This window comes from Vidua macroura, chromosome 3 (assembly GCF_024509145.1).
Source record: "Vidua macroura isolate BioBank_ID:100142 chromosome 3, ASM2450914v1, whole genome shotgun sequence".
NCBI classification, from domain to species: Eukaryota; Metazoa; Chordata; class Aves; order Passeriformes; family Viduidae; genus Vidua; species Vidua macroura.
In genome coordinates, this window is record NC_071573.1 from 4,486,903 (window position 1) to 4,505,683 (window position 18,781).

General features: G+C 38.2%; 1 protein-coding gene across 8 annotated transcripts in view; it reads right to left on the minus strand.

The window, feature by feature from the left end:
• The window catches only part of WDPCP (WD repeat containing planar cell polarity effector), a 149,233-nt gene that overhangs the window by 39,479 nt on the left and 90,973 nt on the right, over window positions 1-18,781 (minus strand). For 5 of the 8 annotated variants that reach the window (XM_053974594.1, XM_053974592.1, XM_053974593.1 and 2 more), the window contains 2 exons: window positions 6,351-6,414; window positions 275-377 (listed from right to left, as the gene is read on the minus strand). In XM_053974594.1, coding sequence (XP_053830569.1) covers window positions 275-377; window positions 6,351-6,414 — 167 coding nt within the window. The remainder of the gene's footprint in view (window positions 1-274; window positions 378-6,350; window positions 6,415-18,781) is intronic. The other 3 variants (XR_008436537.1, XM_053974597.1, XM_053974598.1) reach the window with 1 other exon arrangement.

Consider the following 18,781-nt stretch of genomic DNA (forward strand, 5'->3'; position numbering starts at 1 on the left):
GCCTGAACTTTTCTTTACAGCCAGAGTATAAATCTTTTTGCTTCACAGCTATCCTCACATGGGTACTGAAAGGCAAAGCTGTGGGATTTTTATAAGCCTCCTTCTTTAGTTAGGAATAAAAATACTGTTCTTTAGTCACAAATGAAAATCCGGTCTCACTTTCAAAGAAAACAATGCAATCAAAACAAGAACCCCTCTACAAATATAACAACATGTTCTACAGGACAAGTATTGATTAAAACAAAAGGGCTTTTTAGACACCATTAATTCTTACCAATTCCAGTAGTTATTGATTCTGCATCAATGTCATTAGCCTTTCTCTTTGCCACTTCAGCTAGGGCCAATTCACCCTTATCTAGAGCAAGGTAATGGATGTCCTTTGGAAATAAAGAAGAAAAAAGATTAATCTAAAATGAATCTCAAAGGAGCAACAAAAGGGATTTTGAAAGAAAGAGGTTCTTTTATTATTTAGATCACAAACACAGATGGAACTGATGAACCTACCATTACATTTTAATTCCCTCCAACGCAAATATATTTCCTTACTTGTGCTGTTGAATACAGCAATGAATAAAACACTGACCAATGATAAAAGCAAAGCTATTGACTCAGTGTATGAAAGAAACCAACCTGTCTACTTTTAACATAACTTCTGTTGAATTAAAAGAATGTTGATAGGAGGTGGCTCTGTGTAAACCAGATCTGAAGTACTGGAGCTCTCCTGGCTGGCAGCCTGTATTTGGAGCATGTTAAATGCAGATGTGGTGCTTAGAGACATGGGCTAGTGGTGGGCCTGTTAGTAATGGGTTAACAGTTGGACTCAATTGACCTTTGAGGCCTTTTCCAACCTTCATGATTTTATGATTTGAAGCTCTCCATCTTTTAGGGACTAATTTTTGCTTGAATGTTGTCATACACTCACTGCTGAAGGTTGTTACCCTCACTGTTCTGTGGCTAAGGGGATGATGATCTTCCCTGTGCTCATATTGGAGGTAATAAGAGCAACAGTGGCTGCTCAGTGGTTTTAACATCCACAGGGTTGGTATGATTCCTGAGTCACTCCTGAGCAACAAGGGGCTTTCAAAAAAATGTTGTCTAGCATGAATACTTATTAATACTCTGGATCTAGTCTTTTATCTAGAGTCAAAAATCAGAGGGCTGCAGCAGAGGTGTTATCATTATATAGAATTATGGAATAGCTTGGGTTGGAAGGGACCTTAGAGATCAACTTGTTCCAGCCCCATGCCCTGGGCAGGGACAACCTGCCCTTCCACCAGGCCAGGTTGCTCCAAGCCCCATTCAAGCTGGCCTTAAGTACTTCCAGGGATGGGGCAGCCACAGCTTCTCTGGGTGACTTCTGTTCCAGGCCCTCATAGGAAAGAATTTCTTCCTAATATCTAAACCTGCCTTCTGCCAGTTTTATTCCCCCTTGTCCCATCACTGCATGACCTTATCAAAAGTCAAGGCTTTTTATTTGAGGTGCAAACCACCTGTACTACATACAGAGCTCTTTGTGGGAGAATATATTCCTGCAGACAAACTACACTCTCACTGCCCTTGGTTTTGGTCCTCCAAAAGCAAAAGTTTATTCTTGACCATTAATCAAGAGAAAATCCCCTTCTCATCTGGCATCACAAACACATGCTCCTCCATGCATGAACTGGGACACAGAAAGTAAGGAAAAATCCAAGAACAGTTGGCAAAGTTTCTTCCCCCACTGCTTTGCTGAAGATGCCATTTAACATCCAAAGATTTGAGCCATTCCTTTGTTCTGCAAACAATCTGCTTACAGGAATTTAAAGGGAAAAGGAGTGTTTGCTGGAAATATTGACCTCTGCATGCCATAAAAGCAACCATATTCTCCCTAATGTGAAAGATTTCAGGTGAAAATCCTTGATGTGAGTTTACTGCCACCTGCATCAATACGACAGAACCTCTCAAAGGAAAAGTGATTTTACTCTAGAAAGACACTTTTAGATTAAAGAATTGAGAGTAATAGTGTTAGGTGAAAGACATGATAGTTTCAGTAACCCCTCATTTAACAACAGCAATGACAACAACTTTTAAAACAAAACTGAAAATCTTAGAGAAACTGAGATGATTATGCAGGAAAGCCCAGAACTGATTTGCAGGATCTGCAGAGTCTGCAGGAGACAGCAGTGTCTTCTCAACACAAACACAGGTGTGACTAAAAAAAAATGTGCAAATGTCTTGGAGCAGAATAATGGGTTATGAACTTGTGGTGAACTCTGTATTTCCTCTCTTTGTAGGTCTAACTTGGTTGTCAGGAGAAAAGGGCCTGAGCAGCAAGGTATGATTTCTATGAAGATTAAACAACAGATACTGTCGCCTTATTTAGATAACAATAGAAAACCCAAGGGCTCTTGGACAAGTCTGAACTTACAGAGATTTGGATGTACAGGCAGACTTATTTAAAATACATTCTGACAATGTTTAATGATTGTCTTTCTGTAGCTTAAACTATGAGAAGTATTGTATACCTCTGTGCAATTTTAAATAGTAGCTCGAGGATGGAGTGGAAACAACTGCAGAAAATGATGAAGTTTTGTCACTGAAGAGCTTGTGCACTCTGTGTATCAAAGCAGCTGTTATTTCAGGTCGTGGTTTTGCCCATTTTCTGGTTTGAGTAAAAAAATGAAAAGGTGCTACATATCCATCATTAACTAAAAGGGGCTGTGTAAGAAATAAAGGTTAGCAGAAGGTTGGTAAGTGGCTTGCATTGTTGTTCCTCAAGTTGCTGGTCATGAAGAGCAATAAAAACAGTAGCCTTTGCCTCATCTCTAAACCAGCTTTAGAAAGAAAAGAGTACAGATATGAAATCTCCTAATTAGACTATTTCAGATCTAATTTAGGTGTTTCTCATTCAAATAAACGAGCAAAAGTGGATTTTTCTAAGAATTTATAACTCTCTGAGTAGATTAAACTAGAAAACTTAAAAACAGCAAAAAGAGAAACACCAGATTCCAGGGTGCTTTAAAGAATGACAGGGAAAAAAAAAGGAACCAAAGTATCTGAATATTCATGATGTTTTTTTTTTTTTCACACAATTACCTAAGAATTTATAAGTCCAAAGATCACATCTCTCTCAAACACAATGGTGACAACATAAACAAATTCCAGCTGCTTATCAGGAGCTTGCTGAAAGGGCTCTATTTTATCATTTAACAGTTTGCTTACTTTTTGGACTTCTTCCCTTTCCCCCTCACCTTTGTGACTCACAGGGCTGGCTGTTGGTGAGTAAAAGTCATTTGAAACACAACGTGCATTTGTCTATAGGATATTTCTGGGCAACACTCCAACACTTCTTCGAAGCATGCACTTTCCTCATCAGTGTATCACCCAAGATCTGACAGTTTTATTAAAGTGTCTTTTCCTTGCATTTTTTGCTACCTTTGGTACATGGGATGGCCTTTTGAATTTTCAGCAGCTGAGAGCTGGACTGCACTATAAAAGCATTTCAAGCTGACAACCTTTCCACTGCTTGATCTTTTCTGTCACAGATTGCATCAGTCACTGTCCAATAAACGGAGCTGTTGTTCTTGATATTATGTCCTTTCCAGTTTCTTTTTTTTTAACTTTGTAGGAGATTATATTAATTGATGGACTTTGATGTGACATGAGGGTAAAGCTCAGGGAGAGACACAGCAGTGTATGTGTCTTGCTATGGCATCATCTAGTGATGCTATAGCTACAGTTTTAAGCCTTTTTTTTGTTTTTTCTTTTTCATGTCTTTGAAAGAAATTAGCCCTCAGATAGCATTCTCTTAAACTTTGCAGTCTCAAAACAAACAATGGGAACGCTGTAGAGCCCTGTTTGGTGAAATTGATGCTCGGGGTAAATTCTCTAAGAATTTAGAGACATTTTCTTAGAAGTCTCAGGTGATGAGTACTCAGTGTTTGCATCCTTCTCAACCTCTGTTACATCTATTCCTCTCTACCCTTTCCTTTTTGTTCCTTCTCTGCTCCCCTCTAATAAACAGATTTTTCTCTTTCTCATTTTGCTTATGTCAACGGGTATCTTTATTTAGACTACTATTTCTTCTTGAAATCCCATTAAATTAATTTGGAATAAGGTGATGTGACTCCTAGACCTATCTGAGGTTTTAAAAATGGATAAAACTGCTTTAAATATATGCAAAATCAAATTGTACATTAGTAATTGCATTTTGCCCTACATAAACAATATTTAGGAACCATTCAGTATTAAGCAGAAGTGAGGGATGCACAACCCTTGCTTAGGAGAAGCATTGTTATACTAATACCTAGAAGGACTGTAAGGTTTCAGGGAACAGGTTATCTAATTTTCACATGGTATTAAGCACAATGAAGCCAAATTCCCTAGAAATTACCATGGCACAAATAAATACTCTTAATGACCTATGCATGTTTAAACTTCTTGAGTCCTGTACTTAGTGGACTTGCAGCAGTACCTTGTTAGCTTATTGTAAAATTTGTTCATTAGTGACTGACTTAGACGATGAATTAGCACAAGGACATTTCCCCAGAGGAGGCAGGGATGTGTGCTGCTTGTAGCATAATTTAGGGGCAACTATGAGGAATTTCAAAGGTAATGCAAGCAGAACGAGGACATTAAAGAACTGGTTTTGATCTCACAATGACATAAGCCAGAAGGAACTCTTCAGAAACATACATTTATGTTTAAGGGCATTGGTAGGATGGGAAATGAAGAGTAGGTGTTGAGAGAGGAAAGGAAAGGCAAAGAGATGGAGTTAATTGTTTTGTGATCATTGAAACTCCTCTTGAAGAAAGTTGGAGACTTTTTGGTGAGGGTAGAACATGTGATCTATCACCTGTGGAGCCAGGCACTGACAGTCCCTCCCTCTCACTAGCAGCTCTGCACCCATCTTAAACAGCCAACACTGGTGTTCCCACCCTGCTCCCTCAATCCTGCCATGTGCAGAGGGAAGGAAAGAGAAACAGATCACATAGAAAATGCTCTCAGTCATATGAGAGAGGGCCTTTGATGCAAATGCTGGGACATTTATTCTGTCAGAATGGCCAAAATTAGGGAGTATTTATTATTTGTACACTGGGAGAGCCCTTGACAAAAATCTTTAATCTGCTCCAGACATACTACAGTCTGAATCTTATATGTGGCTGCAGCAGTGCTTAGCATGATTAGGTATAAAATTTGTACTGAAGAGGTTACATTCAATAAAGAAAAGGAAAGAGATGATCTAAAAAGACAGAAAATCGAGGGGAGTAAACATAGAACATGTAATGAATTTCCTAAAAGTCTGACATCTCCATCACATTCTTTTGATGCATACTTAGGAAAGTTTATCGCAGTATTCACATCTTTCTAATTAGATGGAACAAGCCAGATGATTAGAGCCATGAAAAAAAACATCAAAAGGTTCACACAACTTTTTATATAATTAGAAGGGAATTTTCATAACCCCTAAAAGCAGGATTTAATTGTGTAATTTAACATACAATTTAAATATCAAGATCAAACTAGCAGGGCAAGTGACTTAATGGGATAAATGATATTAACATCTAGTGTCAAAGCTTAATTTAAACAACAGAATGTCTTCATTATGCAAAAGAGTCAAGCAAACGAATCGTTCAAAGGGCCTTTTTTTCAACAAGCCCTTTCCTATTGTTTCTTTGAAAACAATGAAATCAGCTGTGGAGCAGCAACATGCTGAGAGACTAGGAGAGCACGACTGGCTTTGTCCATCTGACCTCACTGTGACATTGTGGTGCAAGATCTTATAAAACAAGAACCTCCTGCAGTGCTCACACAGAGGACCTTTTAAGAGCTGGTTAATTTTACTTTTGTAGCTAATTAAATGGGAGGGGGCAGAGAGTGCATGAAATGTTAAAACCCTTGTGTTGATGCTGCTGAGCTTTGTTGTTTTAAAAGTACCAGCAGAAGCGTTCATAATTTGTCACTTTTCACAAAACCCCAAGAGACAAACTAAGAGCATTCAGGATCCCCAGGACATGGACAGCTCTTGTGTCCAGGACTCAGCAGTTGGACTTAAAGGAACAGATTAGAAATGTACAAGCTTATTAGAGTGAAAGATGACATTCACCCACATCAGGTCACACGAAGAAAGGGAAAGTTTAAAAACATATACAGTAATTCCTGGAAAATTAAGAATAGCCTGTAGGCCATGCTGGGGAAAAATGTCAGTGACTGAAGATACTCAATTCCTACTGATGAATTTCATGATGGCAAAGGTAGAACAGTTCTGTCTTCAGTACGTGTCCAAGGCTGCAAATGACCTGGAACTGCTTTAATGTGTGCAAAAGCTGACAAACAATATCCTCCAACAGCCTCTGTCTCCAGAAGCAACTCACCATGAACAGGTCCCGAGCACCGATGTCAACAGCAAGCAGAAATGCTTTTTCAAACCTCTGATACCTGAAAGAAAAAGGAAACACGTCACTTGCTGAGGTTAATTTAAGAGCTACATCAAATTTTCCTCATGTACAAAGTCCTTCAATGCTCACCAAAAGTGATGCCAAAGCTTTATTGGGGAAACCTGATAGGCTCATACTCAGATTGCAGAACTGTGAGGTAGGACAGTGACTACCCTTAACCTCCTTCATTGTTTAGAACCTTCACCAAGTGGTTCAGTGTTGAGTCCCATCAGATCTAGCATTGCACTGGCAAATGCTAATCCCAATGGAAAATTCTGCATTGGGTTAATGTCTCTCACACTAGGCATAGAAAACCATTATGTGACATTGTATTCTGAGAAAGTGATTCTAGCTGTACACATTTTCCTCTATTGCACATTTTTAACTGTTTAAAATTCGCTGTTAAAATAGATTTGGTGATTATTTTTAGAAATGCAAATACCCCAATTTTATTTCAGCTGGGAGGTAGAAGATTGATTCCATATAGAACGATTTTGTATTTGTCCCATTACAAAGTGGGTAAAATTCCCTTTCCACCTGTTAACAATTTCAACAATGGATCACTTGTAGACACTTGAGGTTTGGAAGGAGATGACTTCTTTGCCCCAGTGGGGGGAAAAAAATGCACTGTGATTTCTCAGGGTTAGAAAGTGTAGGCTTTGCTTGTCAAATGAATATTGTCAGACAGCATCACACGGATGCCAGAATTTGTACAGCTCTGTACCTTGGTAGTGTCACAGCAAACAGTGGGCAGTGCTGCAGCTCCTCCTCAGGCTGGTGTGAACAAGAGGAAAGATGGGAATCCTCCTTTCCCTGGCTGGGTAAAGTAATCCCATATGATGCACCACACCGGGATTCCTGGTCCCAGCCACAGCCTCAGCGCTTTCCTGGCTCCCTCCTGTTACAGCCTTATCGCCCTCCTCTCCTCTACCACACACTTGGAATGGTTCATCAGATTGCAAGATAGAACCAGAGAGGACTTTTCCTCGAGGAATAACATTCGTGACAAGAAGGCATAATATGTTAGCTTAAGTAGAAAAGGAAATGCGCTCTCCAGGTGAGGTTCCTAAGAGCTGGAGTGGGGAGCCCTTCCCTCCCTAAAGCTAAACTCCCTGCTGTGCCTTCCAAGTACTAATTTGCAGCCCTCCTCACAGAACCAGTTTAAGGGAGGGGAAGAGATAAATGAAAGTTAACCTCTTGATTGCCAGGGAACAGGCAGTGCACCCCCAATTTCTCATGCCTGTCTGTGTAGCTGAAGTTTTCAACATGATTCCTGTGACAGATTTTCCACCAAAATACATGGTTTTGCAGTGATGCTTTTGAAGCTATACTTTAATTAAGAAAAATAAGTACATGTTAAAATATGTGTATCTTGAACAGCTGTCATGTTTATATTTTTTCCTGGCATATTTTTTTTCCATTATGGATTAAATACATATTCTTAGTACTTAGAGGGGAAATTGGAAACTGAACAGAAACCAGCAATGTGACTGGCTAAAAAGAGTGTCTGTACCATTATTTTGTATTTCCAAAGTTCTCACTACATAGACTATTTGAATGACATTCGATTTAGCCAAGGAAAAATGCCTGCAACCAAAAAATATAAAATAACATTCTCATTTGATTGACTTGCAGAACAGAATCATGGCCTTAAGCTGTAATTTCTTTGCAGTTTCACAAAGATTTCAATTATTTTTCCTTTAATCAACATACATACTTCAGTCTCATTATGGCCCCTATTCATAAAAGTGTGACATTAACTCATTATTTTCAGATCTGTACTAAGGAAAAAAAAGAGAAAAAAAAGACTATCTAAGAAATGCTCTTCACAAACCAAGAGTGTTGCAAATAGCAATCACAGTTATTTAATAAATTATTATAAATTGAACTGCTTTAAAAGAAGGTAGATGTTACAAAGAGTGACAAGGTTTTTTTTGCTTTACTTAGGCCAACAGTATTAAATCAGTCAGGAATATCCAGCATTTTTTAACCTAACTTTACAAGAAGATAACTGTTATTCTGAAACCCTTTGTTATGAAAGTTTTGTTGGTTTTAATGAACAGAAGCAATTAGAAAGAGGTCTCTAAAGCATGAGACCAACCTCAAGCTAATAATATCTGTTTTATAAGCATGTTTTATCCTAGGAAGACCTCTTACTGTTGTTAGCACACTCACTTAACTGTTTATCAGCTCCTCAAACAAACAAAATACCCCCCAAATAAACCTTCCCCCTTCTGTTCTTGTGCTACAGTCACCAGGTACAATATTTGCTCTCTAAAATGGAATCTCCAGGGCCCTGGTGTTCAACAGTGTCTTCCCACCCCCTCCTCCTCCTTGTCCCTCATTGCTTGGTTCACAATAATTCCAGCAATTGAGACTTATATGACTTGAAAAAGAGAGATAAGGAAATCCACCTGCAAACCATGAAGTTCAGCCACTTGTTTGGTGAAAGTGACAGGCAACAGAAATATGACCTTCAAGATTAGAACTCTGAAACTGCAATTAACTATGTGGGACACATAGGAAAACATTTCCCTGCAAGCCATTTAGTAGATACAACATCAACTTCAAATTCTCACATAACTAAAGAATACTGTTATTATATGCATTTTGTATGTATTCTAAAAAAGTATAAAAAAAATTCTGTTAGTATGGGTAAGGAAATCAAGGGGAAATGGGACTAATATAACAACAGGCATGTAGGTCAAAAATGGTCAAGGCAGAGAGGAATCCAGACTTGCCTTCCATGGTGAAGTGACAAACCTGCTGCCTGCCTGTATTTTGGGAATATGACTTAACTGAAAAGATGCCAGGAAATAATAATAAAATAAAATAAAATAAAATAAAATAAAATAAAATAAAATAAAATAAAATAACATAAAATATGTAAGTAATAAAAACATAATATCATCTGTAACTTCAGAAAGGCTATTCTGTTCACTGGCATGAATAATAAGAGAATCAAATGCCTGGGATTTCCTTCTGTTGGATGTTCAGAAATACAGCAATTTGAACACTGTTGATCACAAAAATGTGTATGGGTTGCAGCATGCAGAGAAGGGACAAGAAGTCTCTTTGGTTTTCAGAAAATGTTCTACAAATATATAAAAAGGCAAAATTTTTTCATCTGTATTCTACAACTCCTAAATTGAATGCGGTCACTTAAAGATAAAGATGTATTTTTCAGACTGAAAATGGTCAACTTGAAAACACTTGTAATATTTAACCATAATATTCAAGTGTCTTGTAAGACCTCCAAGAAGCAGGAAAATAAAATAAAAATCATGTGGAGGGAGGAGGAAGGGAAGGCAGAAGGAGCTCAGGCAGGCAAGCAATATAGTGCAGAAAAGATGGAAACATTTCTTTAGGGACTAGTTACAACCAACAAGCCTTCTTAGACATGCTCATCGACCATGTAAGCATATTCCTTGTGCTGGGCTGATAAAGGAGGGCTGCAGCAGCTTTTTCCTTGTCTTCAATAAGAGTACACAACATTTAGAAAATAATCTGCAGGGGAAGAGCTGTGGCACAAATAATATTTAAAAGGCAATCCTTTTTAATGGAAGAAATTTCAGAGTCCTCCTCATCTCACAGTCCAATCAAGAGTGATATGCATTCAAAAAGTGGATATTAAATATGCACTGAGCAAACAGGACAGGAAAAAATGAATATTGAAATAATTTACATGTAATCAAACTACACTGAAATTAAGTTTTAATTGTTCAGTATTCCATGATGCATATGCAGATTTTAAAGTATTCAGAATATCAATCAAGTGTTTACTTACATCAAGCAATTGTATTTAAGCATACAAAACAGATGATGAAAATATGTTCAATCAGCTACAGCTCCCAACATTTACTGCTGGGTTTACATGATCACTTTTAATTCAGTTATTTCATTTAATATTTCAATTTAATAGCTCATTCTTTCATTCAATTTCTAGGCATCTTGCCCATTTCTTAAACACAATAATAATAATTATTCATAAAAGGAGCTGTTTCCTCATAAATTCTCATATCAGCAATTTTTGGAACAGAAATGGTTTTCATGCTTTTTTTCCCCCTCAAAATATGTTGCTATTATCTGAAATACTTTCCTTTTAAATTAGACAATATTTAAAAAAATAATAACATCTGCAAAATGATTCTGAACCCCGTTCTGTTGGAATTCCAAGCCAGAATAATTAGAGATTATCAGGTTAAAGAACCTAAAAATTGTGTGGCTGGGTTGCTAAGTGGTTGATTTAAATGGGGACAGATTAGTTTTTCACCAACTGTTGAACACAACACCACTGATTTAGGCATGTAGCTGTATGTCAGCTTCAGAGCCTATTCACAAAACCAGGGCTAAAAGGACTTATATATTTCACAGGAAAAATTCTCATGTGTAATGCTTCTTAAAATGACAGCCCTGAAATTCTATTGAGCTCCAATAAGATACTTTAATGTAAAATTTCAGTAAATTCTGAAGACTTAGATTGCTGTGTAATCCATTGTATTTAAAGTATAGTATCAGTGAAAGATTTATATCCTGCATTTTATACTGAATGCTGAAAAAGTGGTACTTAAGAGTTCCTGGAGAGGAATAAATACATCAAGATCTCACATTTCTTAAAAAAAAAAACAGATAAACAACCAAGAAACTCACTTTAAGCAAAAGTCAACCAAAACCCAAAATGATTTTACCCTAATGAGTTCAGTAGGACGCCCTATTTTAAATAAGGTGGTTGTAGAAAACTGAATGCAGCCTGAAGACCAGGAACTCTCCGAAGAACCTATTTTGTGTTTCCTCCTACACAGGCTCAGCACAGGAACTCTTCCTGTTCCCAAAAGTACCCTGCCAGAACATCCTCCAGACAACGCTGTCCTTCTCCCAGCAGGGTATCCAGGCCCCCTCCCAGCCAAGGTCTGAACAAGAGGCCATGTGGACCACGCTGGGTGTTCACCAGCACGTCTTGATTGGCAGAACTTCTATCTGCTGAACTTCCACTGTAGCTTTTTGGGACACAGATAACCTCCTGCATTCTATTTAACCCCAACTGGATGCTGATTTTCACAAAACTTGCAGGCATTTGCTTATTTCTGAGACTTCTACCCTCTGTTAAATTGGCTGAGATTCCCCAGCGATTCTGGAAGTTAGTAGGGAAGTGGCAGAAGGATCAATGGATGCATTGCAAAGCTCTGAGATGCCAGCAGTATTATTTTGCCAACCTGCTGCTATTATGCCACTATGCTTTTAGGTTATGAGCTCTTTTGAAGAGGACACACAAACCTCTGAGGAGGGTTCACAGCCTCGTTACCTTCTAAGATACCGACGAAGAGAAAGTGCTGCAGAGCACACCAAAGGCTAATGGAGAAACAGCCACTGGGTCTGTGTGTGTGTGAGTCAAGGGGATAATCTCCTAAACTGTATCCTAAATTGTATTTTAGATGTAGGAGCTCTAAAGGTTGTCCAGGTATAATCTATACATCCCTTCAGGCCCAGATTTAGCAAAGCATTAATGCATGGGTTTATGACCTATAATTTTCCATGGGCCCTAAATATGGGCATGTTAAGTGAAGTGCTGGGTTTGTGGCCTGAGTGACTTGTTTAAAAAGAAATCCCTTATGGAACCTTTCAAAGGTCATACACAAATAGGTCTCAGGTAAAGTCGGTGAATAACCATGAGAAAATACAGTATACAAATACAAAAATACAAGTATCTCAAGGCACCCAAAATTTCAGTCACTTGAAAGATACTGTCAAGTTGCATATCTCTGACCTAAAGGAAGTCCACCCATAACTTTATAGATTGTTGGGTGTAGAACTGAATGCCCTTCACATCAAAGGGTACCCTCTGGTTTGAAGCGAGAAAGCAAACAAGCAAACCAAATTAAAAAAAATAGGAAGAAAGAGAAAGCTAATAAGGGGAGCCAGACAGAATGACTCTCTGGCCAGAGAAAAGTCCTTGAGGGCTTTAACTGGCTGTGAATCTTGAGGTCGTTCCCAAACCAACCATAAAAAAAGTTAATAATCATTGTATGTGATTCCTATCTTCTGGGGTGATATTCTGCTCTAGGAAACCAATATATATTCCTGAGTAAAATAGTTCAGGTGACTCTGCCTTACACACTGCTCAGGACAGAATTTTGAGTCAGAATTTCAAGTGAACCAAGTTAATTTTTGAATGAAGTAGTTTAATAATAAGTGATCATTTAAACTTTTAAAATACATACTTAGCAAGAAATAGTTTAGATGTATGAAATATTCTAGAAAAAGGAGTGGGTCTAGGTATAAAGATATGCCATTTTTTTTGTTGAACTTTGCTCAAATTAATTATAAACCAGCACTACTGTAACACTCTGGAACTGCCTTATACCTACACTGAAGAAACATTTGTTGAAAGATCCTGATTCTGTGAACGTTTATGCCACACACTTCCCATGTGATGCTGGTCATTCACGTTGGCTTGGGTTCTTGTAGGATGGGCTATTGAAGAGTATGACTGTATCCCCATCCTACTGTGAATGAGAATTCTTTCATATCTGACAAGTGCTCCAAAATTTTCCAGAGCAGGTGCCATAAAAGTCTGGATAACAGAAATTTATTACTATCATAAAATATTATTACATAAATTGAAATTATTACAATTTGTATATTTTAAAACTAGATCCTGTCTTTTATTGTAATCTGCACTTCCTTTCAATTTCCTACACTCCTTATTTCCTTTTTCATCCTCATTTTCCTACAAGAGAACATATATTTTGTTGCCATAGCAGTATTTCCCTACCTTGCAATTTTATCATCGTGGCTTTCCTTCAGGTTTCTCTAAGCTGCAACCAACACCCACCCAGCAAATAGAAGCTTCCCCCACCCCCAAACCTCTTCATTCCTCCAACCTCTCACTGCTTAGTAACTTCTCAACAGTGTATCTTTATCTTTAAATACAGACACACTCCAACATACTCTTCCAAAGTACTCTGGGCTAAAAACAGGTGTTAATTAAAAATGCTGATAAGAGTCAGTGACACCTGTTGTTTCACATTTATTTTACTCAACCCTGTCTGTTAAATCCTAGCCTTTATTGCATTAATTCGCTTCTGCTTTTCTTCTTTTCCAGCTTTATCCCTCTCACTCTGGTGATCATGTAAACTTAACAGTATGTCTTGAAAGCTGGATTTTATTGAGCAAACATATCAGCATGTCTACACACTAAAGACAGCTATATAACAGAGGCCCAGTATCATCACCGTGGTTAAGGATGAGTTGCTGCCTTTATAATAAATCCCTATTGTGTACGTGTGATATCTCTGCAATTTCGAGCTGCAGCAGATGGAAATTTGGTATTAAAGTTAAGATGAACAGGCCCTTTTCCTCCTTGGCTTTCTATGAGGTACAGGGCCAATTCTCCCTCATGCCTGACGTTGGATAAGATGTGCTTTTTGAGTGCTAAGACTTCTCGGAGAAAATATATTACCTCAATATTTCCTAAAGCTGGCTGCCTTAAGATAAATATCTACTTACAGAATCATGGTGCAGAGCCAAATTTTGAATCCCTTGCTGAATTATGGGTCCATTAGAGTATATTTACCTTTTCCATCTACGTTTGTCAATAAAGAAATTATTTCTTTATAATAAAATAATGCAGTGGTAATGCTCATAAAATTCCCACACATAACAGCTCCATTGCAGCACATACAAAGAAGAGAGAGACAAGATATTGTCTGGAACTTTGTATGAATTTTGGCACATTTTTGAGGGAGCAGATTGAAAGCTATTGAGTCTGAGGTGCTTCTTCTGCACAGCATCATGTCCAGAGCATAAAACATAGGAACAGCCTTTTGCTGAGACTGAAGGCACTCCTGACCTAATCCCTTACCATTAGCTGGGAGAGAATATTAGAACAGGGCAAGCATATGGTGATACTTCCCTAAGTAGTCTCCCAGTCTCCAACAATTTGTGGAGGGATTTCAGGGATTTGCTGAGCCAGAGGTGGTTTCCAGGCTGGTGTTCCTCAGTGAATTCCTCTTCTCTGAACCTTGCCTTTGAACTCACATGCAATTTTATCATCCACAACATCCTGTGGTAAGGAGGTTCATATTTTAATTATACGTTATGTGAGGAATCACTATATTTTGAAATGGCCACGTGTTAGCTTTGCTTGGTGACCTCTATTTTTTGTATTAGAAGAAGCAGTGAGCAGTCATTTAATGTGCTCTTTCTCCCTAACACTCACAATTTAATAGATCTCTATCTCTGCTGCTCCTCTTTAGGTCGAGGAGTTCTAGTCTATTTAGCCATTCCTTTCGCTAAAGCTGTTTCATGCCTTTAATCATCCTGGCTGCCCTCCCTAAACCTTTTTGAGTTCCACTATATCCTTTTACAGATTGTGGGACTCCAAAACTACACACAAAATTCAGGTGAACTGAAGTTCACTATTTTCTTGTCTAGTTCTTTTTCTAAGAATTCCTAGTTTGCAATGTGCTTTTTGTACTTCTGCTGAGCACTGAACTGAGTATTTTATAACTGTAGAGTTATAGGAGTAAATTCTTCTTCCAGAATAATGTTGGGCTCAGATTGCATCAGGTTACAAATGAAGTTTGGAGTCACACACCACTGTGTACAAAGTGCTTCACTTTGAATTTATTTACATTTAATTTTATCCTCAATTTTGTCACTATGTCACTGCATCCTGTGAAGCCCTTTTGCTGTTCTTCACAGCAGGTCCTATCTTTACTAGTGTTAATAATTTAGTGGCATTAGCAAATGCTGGCAGCTCACTGTCTGCTCCTTTGCCAGGTTACTTATGAGAACAGATCTGCTATACTTATAATTTCCATTGGTGACTTCCATGACAACTGACCATTTACTCTTACTCTCTTTCTTACCTTTTAATTAATGACTTATCTATGAAAGGGAAGCTTCCCTCTAATCCTGTGGCAGCTTAGTTTCTTTAAGACATATTGGTGAGAGACCTTCCAAAAAGGTCTTCAATGATCAAACTTTCATCAGTAGCAGCTGGATAGCCATTACTCACATGATTGCTGACATCAAAGAATTTGAGTTTTGAGACGTGACTTGCCTTTACAGAAATCCTGCTGACTCTCCCCCAGTATGTTATTTGTCTGTATGTTCACACATTTTTAAAACATAGTTTCTGCTAATTTCACTGCTACAGAGGCTGGACTTACAGGGCATAGTTCTCCAAGGTCTCTCCAGACCGTTTTGAAAACGAGCTTAATATTCTCCCTGTTTTTGTCCTCAGGTGCTAAGGTCATTCTAAATGTGAGGTTACATGCCACAGTGTGTATTTCAGATGTTTTATCCTTTACTACCTTTAGAAATTTTGAATTAATTTTACCTACTCCTGGTCATATATTACTATTTATCTATCTCTAGTTGATACTTCAGCACTTACCAGTGTAAACCAAGAAACATCCCCATTCTCTCCTATCTTGGCCAACTGGTCAAAAGGAGATTTTTAAAGAGATTACATGCCTGTCTACTTTTTGTATATTTTTGTAAACCTTTCTTGATATATATATTTTTTTTTAGTCTATGTGCCTCTCTCATTCTATTACAGAAACTATCTGAGCATCTAGGATCTTTCTGTTAACTGGCCAGTAATAATGTGATACAGGAGCTAGACATTTACAGTGCAAATCATTCCATTTATCTTCAAACAGCTTACCTTTACATGGCTAATTTAAGCTAATTAGGTAGGCTCCTTTTGTAGTTAATTGATAGGGATAGGCACTGACGTTTGACTCTTCACGCTTATCTGAGATATCTCCCTTCAATGGGATTACTCATCCTTTGGGTGCCCATGTCTTCATCCTAACTACAGAGGAAGCCCAGATGAGCATGTAGGACACAAATTCTACATTATCAAGGCATGAGAGGTGCACCCCCAAGACACTACATCCATTTATTGGACAAATGACTATTGCTGACTTTTTTCTAAATTTTACTTTTGGTGTTTTTTCCTTCACAGGCTCTTGGGTTCTGAAGAACTATAAAAGGCAGATCTGCATTTGAAGACAGAAAGCCTAGGGCTGCCTGACTATTCAGTTAGCTCTTTCTGCAGGGCACTGGATGGAAATGGGAGAAAAGTCAGAAAAAACTCTGAGGGAGTGAGAGAAAACTCTGATCTGATGAGCTGAGTTCACAACAGAATATTGCCAGATGGTCCACATACAGTAAAGGGAAATGTAATGGTGGGGCTCAGGAAGACTTTGAAGATGAATGGGGAAAAAGTGTCTTGGTAGAGAGATGAGACACAAATTGATCTGGATAAACTTCAAAGAAAAAAATAAATCTTAAATTCAGTTCTTGATCAGGATGTCAAATTAGAGATTTTTGAGTGTCCCTCTAAAAGAAGATGCTATTAGTGACTAGGTGGAGTTGATGGAGAAGGAAAAACTGATGACCTGGGAAGGCTTACAGCAGCTGCTCAAGGATGGAGATATGTTGCTAAGAACTAATTTTTGAGGGTTTTGTCCATGAATATGATATATTTGCATTGTTTCTGCACTCAGTGTATGCCCAAAGCCCTCAAGATTTCAGGGAAATTGCACAGCTGGTACAGCAGGAAAAAGCCACCTTACGAGGGCAGATTATCAGTTACACAACACAACAGTGGTCTCAATGTGGGCTCAGCTTCTGAAAGTAGCAATATCAAAGTCAGATTAACCAACACATGGGAACAGATTTGGCACAAACAGTATCAGTCCAGTGTAGCTATTTCGTGTTCCTTTTTTCTAGTCCCATGGGTGGGGACGCAGCAGAGAACTGGATGACTTCTGGCACTCTGGGCCACCAAACTGCATCTGCTGCTGGCTGTGCAAAGTGGCTCCAGATTATAGCAGCTCTGGGACTGCTCTAAGTCTGTCTAAGGGGCCATTCTTCCTATCCTCCAAGCAATGTCTCTCCCATTAGGTTGAGCAGCAAATCTTGCCCAAATCTCTGACAGCGATTTGTCATGGTTTATTTTCATGGCATTTTGTTCTCAAGCAATTATGTCATTATCCCCCCCACCCCAATATTTTGCTCATTATTTCTTACATTGTAGTCATTGCCAGAGAATTAAATCCTAGAGTCATTCCTGTAGCATCAAAGTATCTGACTGAAATTGAAAGCTGTGTTGGAGCTGGTTTAAGAAAAGAAATCATTAACAACATAGGACTGAAGCAAAGACAGTCTAAACTTTTTATGAGATCTTTAACCTCTTTAACTGCAAAAATAACCTACTTCCATTAAATAGGTGCCTTTATTTCTTGTTTCTAAAACAGGTCAAGAAGCATGACCAGGGGAATCTTTTCATGTGTAGTTCCATCACAGCAATATAAATTCTCATTTAACAGTGCTGTGGTAATATGAAAACCTTTGGTTTTGATCGTTTTTCAAAAGATGACAAAAAATGACTCTTCAAAGTCCTCTCCAGAAGGTGCTACTTTAGTGAAAATGCTACTACTGAACTTACTCCCATAGAGATGAATTCTGTGCATGGGGCCACCATAGAGAACCTGACTGCCATCAATGATCATTTTATCTGAAGGCATAATTTAATGCCTAATAGGTTACCTTATGAATATAAAAGACATTCTTAGTCCTCAACCATGTCATCATTAATGTTTATACATATTTTGTGACACACTATGTACCAATATAATTATAGATTCTACTTTTAGGGTGCTCTTAAAAAGGACCATAAAAGCTCTTTGCTCACTCTGTCTCTCAGTTCCATGCAGTTGGCAGCAGATGGGATTGAGAACTACTCCTATGGAGCTGAGGCATTTTTTTACCTTTGATTTAGGGTCCTGTTTAGGATGGAAATACTCACAGTGAATACCTACTTTGGAGATTGCAGTGTAGTGATACAGGAACCTGCTTACCAAGGGGTAGTTAGTACTGCATTAGTGATGTACCTGCAGGGCAAAAGAGCTTTATTTTAGCTTTTCAAAGGCTGTCTTGGACTTAAGTGATAACTGTCTGTGTCCAGGCATCATGTCTTGTAGTATAGAAGTGCACTTCAGAACTCTTGAATAGTGAAGTGATTCATAAAGATCAGTGGTGGCTGGAAGCAGGTCTCCCCTGATGCTAATGACCACTTACCTTCTCATCTTCTTAAGAGTGTTTATTTACAAAGGAGCCCTATCAAGTCCTGTGTGCAAAGTCACATCACTTGATGAATGTTCTGCCCAATATGAAGATAATTTTTTGCATTTACCCAGTAGCATCTTACATGGAACATTGTGAAGAGTAAAACACTTCTGAGATTTGTGAAGGAGTGAAAACAGCAAAAGTAAAAACATGGTGGAGGTTCTCATTTTTGGATTCATACAAAGGAGAATCTTTCATTAATCCATCCAAAATTCTACCAGTGA